This window comes from Beta vulgaris, chromosome 5 (genome assembly GCF_026745355.1).
Source record: "Beta vulgaris subsp. vulgaris cultivar EL10 chromosome 5, EL10.2, whole genome shotgun sequence".
Lineage (NCBI taxonomy): Eukaryota > Viridiplantae > Streptophyta > Magnoliopsida > Caryophyllales > Amaranthaceae > Beta > Beta vulgaris.
Window position 1 is genome coordinate 47,420,964 of NC_079206.1, and position 10,145 is coordinate 47,431,108.

The window sequence follows — 10,145 nt, forward strand, 5'->3', positions numbered from 1 at the left end:
TGGATTGACGGGCGCAACTCGGACAGGGGCTAACAAGCCCTGGAGAGGCCGACCAGGTGTTCCCTAGCACTTAGCGAATTTTGACTAAGTGAAGGGAACTTGCAGAGACCTGGTCGGACAAGGGTTAGGGAGCCCCATGTTTGACCGACCGGGTTCTGGATTGACGGGCGCAGCTCGGACAGGGGCTAACAAGCCCTGGAGAGGCCGACCAGGTGTTCCCTAGCACTTAGTGAATTTTGACTAAGTGAAGAGAACTTGCAGAGACCTGGTCGGACAAGGGTTAGGGAGCCCCATGTTTGACCGATCGGGTTCTGGATTGACGGGCGCAGCTCGGATAGGAGCTAACAAGCCCTGGAGAGGCCGACCAGGTGTTCCCTAGTACTTAGCGAATTTTGACTAAGTGAAGGGAATTTGGAGACTGTCTTCTTGTCCGACCGGCATCCTTGAGGAGGTTGCCGTCGTGACCGAGCGGGTGCCGTTGAGCTGGAAATCAGTGGAGTTTGCCACATGGCAATTCTCAGCTGGGTAGTTGAGCTGGACGGAGCTTCCCAAAAATTTCGACGTTTCATCTTACATGGGCCGCCTTTTCGAGGCGGAAACGGTGCCATTTTGAAGCATTTAATAGGCCCATGAAGGGATGCGTCCCGAGGCACGCCGATATATATGTACGGAGAGGAGAGAGAAATCATTTGTGTAATCCTTCACAAAATTTCCAAACTTTCTCTCTCTAAAAGCTCTCTCAAAGCTCTCGCTTCTCTCTAACTTTTCAAGCAGTTTCTCCGGTTTCAATCGTCCGACCAGGTACACTCTTGTTTCTATAGTTTTCGCTTTTTCTTTTTAATAACCTCGGCCGACTCCCTTGTCTATACAATAATGGGAGAATCGTCCGAGTCGGTGACACCTCCGACCTCACATCCCTATAATTTGTCCGAGGAGGTGAGGGGGATGGGAATAACGCTGGTGTCAACCCTAATAAGTTGCTCCGACCCCTCGGCCGTTCCCGACGCGGTTCTGCTCCCGAGCCCCTCATCGTCAGTAGAGGAAGAGGCCGAGGGCGCTGTTCCCTTCCCCTGGGAAGTGTCCCTGGCCTTTTCTTCCAAAACTAGCTACTTACACAAATACCTTGCTGATGGTGTAGTGAGGATAACCATGTCTGACGGTGAAGGAGAGACATCTACTTCAGGCCGACCGGAGTTTCCGGATTTGGATCCAAAAGGGGGCCCCGGGTCGAAGTTTCCTTTGCCCTCGCTCATGAAGGCCTTTCTCGATGATCCGAGGGGGCAAGCTACTCGATTTCAAATAAGGGATCCTTTCATGTTGGTCCGACCGGAGGCTTTTCACACTGTTCTGACTCCTCCTCCGGGTTGCACTGCGGTGTATTACAAGTCAATGGAGATGGGGCTCCGTTTCCATTTGACTCCGTTCGTGAAGGACCTTCTCAACGCCTACAATCTGACTATTAGTCAGATTTCGCCGAACTCCTGGGGAGGAATCATAGCGGTTCAGACAATTTGTGCCATGCTGAGCGTCCGACCCACCATCACTCTATGGCGCAACATGTTCAAGTTAGTCGAGATGATGGCAGGGGAGAATGGTCCGGGCTGGTGGTACTTCCAGGCCCGACAAGGATACAAGGTAGTGCTCGACCTGCCTACTTCCCAGAAAGGATTCAAGAGGGAATTTGCCTTTGTATTTTTTGGAGGAGACTGGGGGATCCCAACAGTCCGACCGGATATTGAGCCCAATCATGAGCTGAACTTCAGGGTCCCAGAAATGTTTGAGGAAGAGGCGGTTGCTGCCATCTATATGCAGACCAAGACCCAAATAGTCCAAGGGGGAGAGGTTTATGTGGCTAGCAACTGGCTGCCAAGCTACCGCCTTTTCAAAAATGAGCATCTGCTGTCGGCGGTCGGGCTGAGCGGGACATTCCCCAAGGGTAATCGACCGAGGGGGTTGTTTTACTTGCTTTAATGATTCTTTTTGCATTGTTTTAACTTAGCTTTCTCTGCAGCTTCCTCCTTAGCCTATCTTTTGGAATCCGACCCTGAAATGGCTGAGAAGTTGAACTACGCTGCGATGAGGGCGGCTCAGCTTAAGGCTGAGCTAAAGGCGAAGAAACTCAGCGTTCCTACAGCCCCTAAGGCATGTTTTGCTTTTGTCAAAGTATTACCTGCCCCTTTTTGTTCCGATCTGATTTTGGGCTTTTTGCAGGATCCCTCGAAGCCAAAGGCCTCGAAAAAGAGAAAGGAGCGGGCTCCCGAGAAGGTTGCCCAAACCGAGAAGGCTCTGGCCAAGGCCCAAGCTGAGAGGGCGAAAAAGGCGAAATCGGTGGAAGTTAACAGTCCCCGACCAGAGGGGCAGGCTGAGCAGCTGGAGGACACTCGGATCTCCCTGCACTCAGATGATTTCCGCCCTATTCCTAGTCCTCTGTACACCCCTTCCACTCCTCGTCGGGGGCCGACCGACGACCCTGAGGAGTTGAGCTTGGCCTTGGCAAAGTCTTTTGCCGAGCTGGACATCCGCGGGCTGGACACTCGTTGGTCCAATGCGATCGACTGCCTGTACTGCACCGCCGACCAGGGGCATATCAATGCCACCAGCGGTCATCGGAAAAGCGACGACCTGTTCAGGTGTTGGGTTGAGGTATGCTTCCGCCAGTTCTTGCATTTTATTTTTGCGTGTCTCTGATCATGTTTCCCTTATGATGTACTGTTTCTATTTTCAGTTTTCTGCCCGGTTGGCTAATGTGGCCAAGAATCGGGTCCATTTGTCCGAGGATGTGACGGACTTGCAGGCCAAGGGCAAAACGCATTACAATGAAGTTTACGCGGCCAAGGAAGGCCAAAGAATTGCCGAAGCCAAGCTGGTCAACGCCGACCGGTGCATTAAAAGAGACCAAGAGGACTTCCAGAAGGAGAGAGATGGATGGGCTCTGGTCAAGGCCAAACTGATTAAGGCCAAGGAGGATGCTGAGCTGGCCAAATTGGCCGTTGACAAGCAACTGGCCGATGCCCTGAACAAAGTTGCTGAGCTGAACGCTAGTTTGGCTGAGCTAGAGGCACGTCCCTCTTCTGAGGACAAATGGTTCGCAGCCTGGAAGGAGTCCAAGGCTTGCAAGGATTTCGTCAACGAGATAGGCTCGACCGCTCAGAAGATGGGGGTGGACGATGGCCTTAAGAGAATGAAGGCGGCCCTGGCTAGGTCTCATCCATCTTTTTCCTGGGCCAAGGTGATGGCGAGCTACAAGGCGTTGCTGGAAGAAGAAGATCGGGCCCTCCTCTTCGAGCTAAACATCGCCCTTTCTGATGATGATGACGAGGAGGTAGCCGAGGAGGTTGCTGGGGAGGATCAGCAGCCCGAGGTGGCAAGGTCTGATGAGCTGACCGGGAGCACTAATGAGCAGACCGACCCCCCAGTTACTTAGGCATGTACTTTTCATTTTGCTTAGTTGGCCTTGGTAGTACCAGGCTTTAGGTTGTAATTCTCTAAGTATTTTGATATGAATGAATGATTTTCTTCCGTTTTATCCGAGTGCCTCTATGTTTGTCAATTGCAATTATTTTTCTAACATTTCTGCTCCAGTACAGTTATCTTCCGGAGTGGTTAAGTCATGTTTTGATAGAGTTGATCGGAATTGACTTAGTTAAAAGTGATTCAAAATTGGAACTAACTGGTTAAGTCTTATTCATAAATGTAAACTGACTGGTTAAGTCTTTACATACCTGACCTGAAATGGTCCGAGCGATTACATGCCATACTTGGCCAGTTTACATCATATATATGCCCCAATTGAAAATGATGAACATTAGACATAGAACTTTTGAGGTTGTCCAAATTCCATGGCCGAGCAAGTGGAATGCCTTCAGGGTTCTCCAGTTGGAACGTACCGGGCTTGATTACTTTGGTGACTTTGTAAGGACCATCCCAGTTAGCCCCCAACTTGCCTTTGAGGTGTGAGAGCCCTGTTGCTTCGACTTTCCTGACCACCCAATATCCGAGCTGGATTGGCCTCGTTTTAACTCGACAGTTGAATTGCCGAGTCACTCTCTGCTTGTAGCGGATCGACCTTAGTAACGCATTACCCCTTGTTTCTGGTAGTAGGTCGAGGTTAACAGGTTTTTCTTCTTCGTTTTGCTCGAAGTCATAGAAGGTTATCTGAGGTTTTTCTTCTTCGTTTTGCTTGAACCTCCACCGGCAGGACTGCTTCACTACCATATATCAGACCGAACGGGGAGTGCCTAGTTGCCTCCTTAGTAGTTGTCCGAGCAGACCAGAGAACTCCAGGTAGGTCATCTACCCAAGCCCCTTTTGCTGCATCCAAGGACTTTTTGATTCCTTTGAGAACTATCTTGTTGGCAGCTTCAGCTTGACCATTGGTTTGTGGTCGGGACACTGCTGAGAACCTGATCTGTATGCCGAAACGAGCACAATATTCCCGAGTTGGTCCGCTATTGAATTGCCGACCATTGTCTGATACTAGGGATCTGGGTACCCCAAACCTTGTGATTATGTTTCTCCAGATGAAGGCTTGCACTTGTTTGTCAGTGATGGAGGCGAGTGGCTCGGCTTCTGTCCACTTGGTGAAATAGTCTATTGTCACTATCAAGAACTTGCGTTGACCCGAGGCTGGAGGGAAGGGACCGAGGAGGTCCATGCCCCATTTGTCAAATGGTAGAACTGCTTGGATGGAGGTGAGGGGGTGGCTGGAGCTCTAGGAATATCCGAGTGGATTTGGCAAGAAGGGCACCTCTTCAACAGTTCTTGTGCATCTGTCTTGAGAGTAGGCCAGTAGTACCCTGCCCTTAGAGCTTTTCCAGCTATGGTCCTCCCACCCTGATGGCTTCCGCACGCCCCTTGGTGTATCTCCCTTAGGATGTAGTTTCCTTCTTCGGGAGTTACGCATTTCAGCAGCGGGTGCGTGTGATTTCTTGTAGAGTTGTTCATCATGCCATAAGAACCAACCTACTCGATGCTTGATCCTTTCGGCCTCCTTGGCCTCTGCTGGGAGGATTCCATCTCTCAAATACCTGACCACTTTGTCCATCCAGGTGGATGTCCGATCTAAGACCAGTTGCTCCTTGGCATTTATGCTGGGTTGGCGAAGTACCTCCCACATGATAGTCCGAGGAGCTGACCCTTCTGCTGAGCTGGACATACGAGCTAGGGCGTCGACTTGTTGGTTTTCCGACCTTGGTATGTGGCTGATGTGGAAATGAGGGATCTTTTCGACGAATTCCTGGGTTTTGGCTAAGTACATCCTCATGTTGTCTTCCTTGGCCTCGTACTCTCCTGAGACCTGACCCACTATGAGTTGGGAATCCGACCAGGCTTCAACCGATGTGGCTCCCGCCAGAATGCAGAGAGCTGAAGTCCTAGGATGAGAGCCTCATACTCTGCTTTGTTGTTAGACCCCAGGAACTCAAATTTAATAGTATACTCCATCTTTTCTCCGACCGGAGGTTTGAGCACTAGCCCTGCTTCGCACCCTAACTTGGTGGAAGAACCATCTACGAACAACTCCCACTCTTCTCTTTGGCCGACCGGGGGCTGAGTTGTTCATTCAGTTATGAAATCAGCCAAGGCCTGGGCTTTTATGGCCCTCCTGGGATCATATTCCAAACCAAAGTCAGCCAGCTGATCGGCCCAATCTGTCATCCGACTAGAGTGGTTTATGCTCTCAACGACTTTGTGGAGAGGCTGTCCGGTGAGGACTTTGATCTGGTGGGCCTGAAAGTAGGGTTTCAGTTTTCGACTAGCCATGACGAGGGCAAAGACCATCTTCTCCACCTCACTGTATTTTGCTTCTGCCCCTCGAAAGGCATGGCTGATGAAGTAGACTAGGTGTTGTGTCCCTTCCCTTTCGGCCACCAGCACAGCGCTGAGGGCGTATTCTGATACTGCCAAGTAAATGAACAACGTTTCCCCCGGTAAGGGGGACATAAGCTTCGGAAGCGTCGAAAGGTGCTGTTTGAGGGAGGTGAAGGCCTGCTCAGCCTCCTCATCCCATGTGAATTCTTTTCTCTTAAGGGCCTTGAAAAAGTACAGGCTCTTATCAGCCGACCGGGATAGGAATCGTCCGAGTGCAGCTAGGCAACCAGTGAGGCGCTGCATTTCTCTGACATTCCGAGGGGATTTCATCTCGAGCACTGCCTTGATCTTGTCGAGGTTGGCTTCAATGCCCCTCTCATCAACTAGAAATCCGAGGCACTTACCCCCTTTTACCCCGAAGACGCATTTCTTAGGGTTGAGCATCATACGATACTTCCTCAATGTGCTCAGCGTCTCCCTCAGGTCGGCTAGGTGATCAGAATGGGCTTTGCTTTTGACTATCATGTCGTCAACATACACCTCTATGTTCCGACCCAACTGATCACTGAAAATTTTGTTGACTGTCCGCTGGTAGGTGGCCCCAGCATTTTTCAGGCTGAATGGCATCATTTTGTAACAATAAACCCCTTGAGGGGTGGTGAAGGAAGTATGTACTCGATCATGCTCTGCCATCGAAATCTGATGATAGCCTGCATTGGCATCCATGAAGCTTAAGAGGGCATGACCAGCCGTAGAATCGACCAGCCTATCAATTTTGGGCAGAGGGTGGTTATATTTCGGACAGGCCTTGTTCAGGTATGTGAAATCCACACACATGCGCGAAGCCCCGCTCGGCTTCTTTACCAGTACTATGTTGGCTAGCCATTCCAAGTACTGGCATTCTTCTATTAACCTTGCTTCGAGCAGCTTTTTGACCTCGACTGCAGCAGCTTTGCATCTTTCCGGGCCCTGATGCCTTAGTTTTTGCTTGACCGGCTTGTACCCCTCCTTAATGCTGAGTTCATGGCACATAATTTTGGGATCAAGACCAGGCATTTCTGAGGCCTCATAGGCGAACACGTCTTGATACTCTCGGAGCACCTCCACTACTTGTGCTCTTGTTTCTGGGTTTAGGGCCTTGCCTACCCTCACAGTCCGACCGGGTTCTGGCCCGATCACTACTTCTTCATCTTCCTCAGCTGGCTGAGGTCGTTCGTACTGCTTGGGGTTCTCTATGATGTACACCCCGAGGTTTTTTGGTGAACCTTCTTCTCTATTCCTCTTCTTCGAGTCTTCTTGGACGTCGATTTCAGCTCTGTTCTTCAAGCTGTTAACATAACATTCTCTTCCGGCTTGCTGATCTCCTTGTATTTGATGAGTCATATTGATATAGGCATTTCATTTTGCTTTTTCTATTTAGTTGCATTCTTAGTCTATAATTGCATAAAGTTACTTAAGTTGAGAAGATATTACTCTAGTGTGTGTTTTCGGTGTTTTTGATAGTTTTCAGGTATTGAGAACATAATTGGAGTATTATTGGATAAGCTTAAGCATGAGAAGCATCTAGTAAGGAGCTAAGTCAAATGAGAAGTCCAAAGGGCATCTTCAAGTCGGATTGCAACTCAAACATAGCGAAAATGTATTAAAAGAAGTATGGAAATTGAGTCATGTGATTCCAGTGGGGTTGGAAACTAGACTTGAAGAGCTTTCCAACGGTATATTACACGCCCCGATACGACTTCTAGTTTGGGAGATATGGTCTTTGCAAGTTGACGCTGTTTTGTAGCCCGAAAATCCGCGGCCGCGGATATTTCCGGGTTTCCTAGTCGGATAAGGCTTTATCTTTTGACGAATTAGACTCTATTTTTCTAGTGGTTTTAGGAAATAGAAAGGTATAAAGACTCAAGGGAATATTATTATTTCCGATCTTATTTTCTATCTTGTTTTCCATCGTGAATTCATTAAAGATTAGAACTTTTTTTCTCTCAATTATTGAAGAATCCTAGTTTTGCTTTTTCCCGAATTACATTGAATTTTCAATAGAAGCTTTGATTTTTGCAAGACTTGTTCTACAATTGGTATTATTTCTCTTCTCTTCTTACTTCTATTCAATCCTTTATTATTAATTCATGTTTGCTTATTTAATTATGAATATGTTTTCCCCAATTATGATTGAGTAGTCTATTTCTAGGGTTTAAGGGGATCCATGATCAATTAGGAAGGGATGTTTAATTAAAGTATTGATTTTTATTGATGCATGTTGATTCCTATTGAATGTTTTTGTATCTATTCAATCCAATTTGGCCAGATTTGATTGTTATAGTGTTGCAATATTAGGTTATGCGCCGAGAGGTATAAACTTGATATTAAGGCTAGTTTCAATAGGTAGAATTGGTGTTAATAAAATTGCGAGAGCCTGTTAATATCGTTCTATGCTTGATTTAGACTTGAGAGAGCGAATCAATCTGTTTAACTGCATTATTAATTGTTGATTTTTGTGTTTCATCCCGAAATATTGATCATTGGTGAACCTATGCCCTAGACTTTTTATTATTGATAATTCTTGAATTAGTTATAGTTTAGTTTAGTATAATTACTCAAAAACACTCGTTCCTATACTCTAGATTTGACTGACAATTAGGAAAAGAACACTGTTTCTCTGTGGATTCGACCCTACTTCCCTGACTACTATTTGTTAGAGGACTTAGGATTATTTTTGATAAGGTGATACGACTTTAGCCTGTCAGTATTTTTCCGACCTTCCCTTCATCTGTTTCGAACTGCATAAGGAGTTGGTAGGTAGAGATGGCAGCTTTTGTTTTGTTCAGAGTAAGCCGCCCCATTATTATGTTGTATGGTAGGGGGATGTCGACCACTAGGAAGTCAATCGGTAGGCTTCTTCCTTTGCCCTTCTCGCCCATCCGAGTGGGGAGCTTAATCGATCTAACCGGATGCACAGAGTTACCCCCGAAGCCTATGAGTGGCTGGTCGAGGAGTGTAACATCCTTCTCATAGTACTTCAGCTTTTTCAGGCAGTCCAGCGTGATAATGTCAGCTGATGACCCACTATCAACCAACACACGCTTCACCCGGGAATTGGCCACTTTGAGCTCGATGACCAGGGTGTCATCGTGGGGTACGCTTACCGACCGGCTGGACTCTCCAAACGTCATTATGGGGCAGTCCGACCGGCTCTGCTTGACTTCCAGTACTTGATGCTTAAGGTTTTGGAGGTGGGATTTCCTAGCTCGGCCGGTTAGGCCTCCTGAGGCGAAGCCACCTGCTATAACACCGATGAAACCCTCTGTATCCCCACTATTAGACTGACCGACCTTCTGCTTCCCCTTCTCTTTGCTGGTGTGCTTGAGGTAGCGGTTCAGTTTCCCCTGGTCAGCCAGATTATCCAGATCTTTTTTCAGCTCTCTGCAATCTTTTGTGGTATGACCACATTCTTGGTGGTACTCGCACCACTGACTCTTATCTCGCCGATAGGCCGAGGTTCGGATAGGCGGGGGATGAGGTAACATAGACTTGTTTTTGATGTCCAAAAAGATTTCTCTCCGATTCTTATTGAAACGGGGGTCGTTCCCATGGTCTGTAAATCTGTCTGACCTACCACCCGTTTTTAGTCGTTTTGGCTGATCCCTATGGCTGCCCTCTTCTTTTCTCTTCTTGCTTCCTTCTTCCGAGTGACGACAGATGTCCGCTTCTTGGATAAATCTCTGGGCCTTCGCCATGGCCTCTGAGAAGGTTTTGACCTCGCTTTCGGCTAACGTCCATCTGAGACGGCCAGGCTGCAGCCCGGACATGAGAGTGGCGAACGCTACTGCATCCTGCAGATCGGACACCTTTAGAGATTCTTCATTGAATCTTTTGTTGTAGTCGGCTAGACTTTCATTCTTTTCTTGTTTGACCCCCATGAGGTGCAAGCTTGTCTTCTTTTGCCTCTTTCCGGCCACGAACTGATGGGTGAACATATCTTCGAGTACCGCGAAGTTAGTGATGATTCCGGACGGCAGCTCTTGAAACCAATTTAGCGCGAGCCCCTTCAGTGTGGTGGGGAAGAACCGGCACCATGTAGCCTCGCAGCTGGTCTGCGCACTCATCTGGGCCTTTTAAGTGGCCATATGATCTTCCGGGTCAGTTAGGCTCGCAAACTGCTCAATCAGGGGTGTTTTGACTTTTCCTTGGGTAGGGGTGTCAATGATCTCTCGACTGAACGGGGTCATGAACTTTAAGCTTCCATTGCCCAGTTTTGGAGGCTTGGATTGCGCTGAGTCGCCTTGTCCTTCTCGCTGAGCCGCTTTTCGATCCAGGAGCTGGCGGGCGTCGTACCC

The 10,145-nt window shown here is 48.3% G+C and overlaps 1 protein-coding gene across 1 annotated transcript; it reads right to left on the bottom strand.

Annotated features, from left to right (window-relative positions):
- Window positions 1-8,543: 8,543 nt before the first annotated feature.
- LOC104908051 (uncharacterized) lies at window positions 8,544-9,785 on the bottom strand. The gene has a single exon (XM_010697102.2). The coding sequence runs from the start codon at window positions 9,783-9,785 to the stop codon at window positions 8,544-8,546; it is 1,242 nt and encodes a 413-aa protein (XP_010695404.2).
- Between the last annotated feature and the right edge of the window lie 360 nt (window positions 9,786-10,145).

Excerpts from the sequence above, each read along its gene's own strand:
- LOC104908051 (XM_010697102.2), bottom strand. The coding sequence starts at position 9,785 with ATGTTCACCCATCAGTTCGTGGCCGGAAAGAGGCAAAAGAAGACAAGC.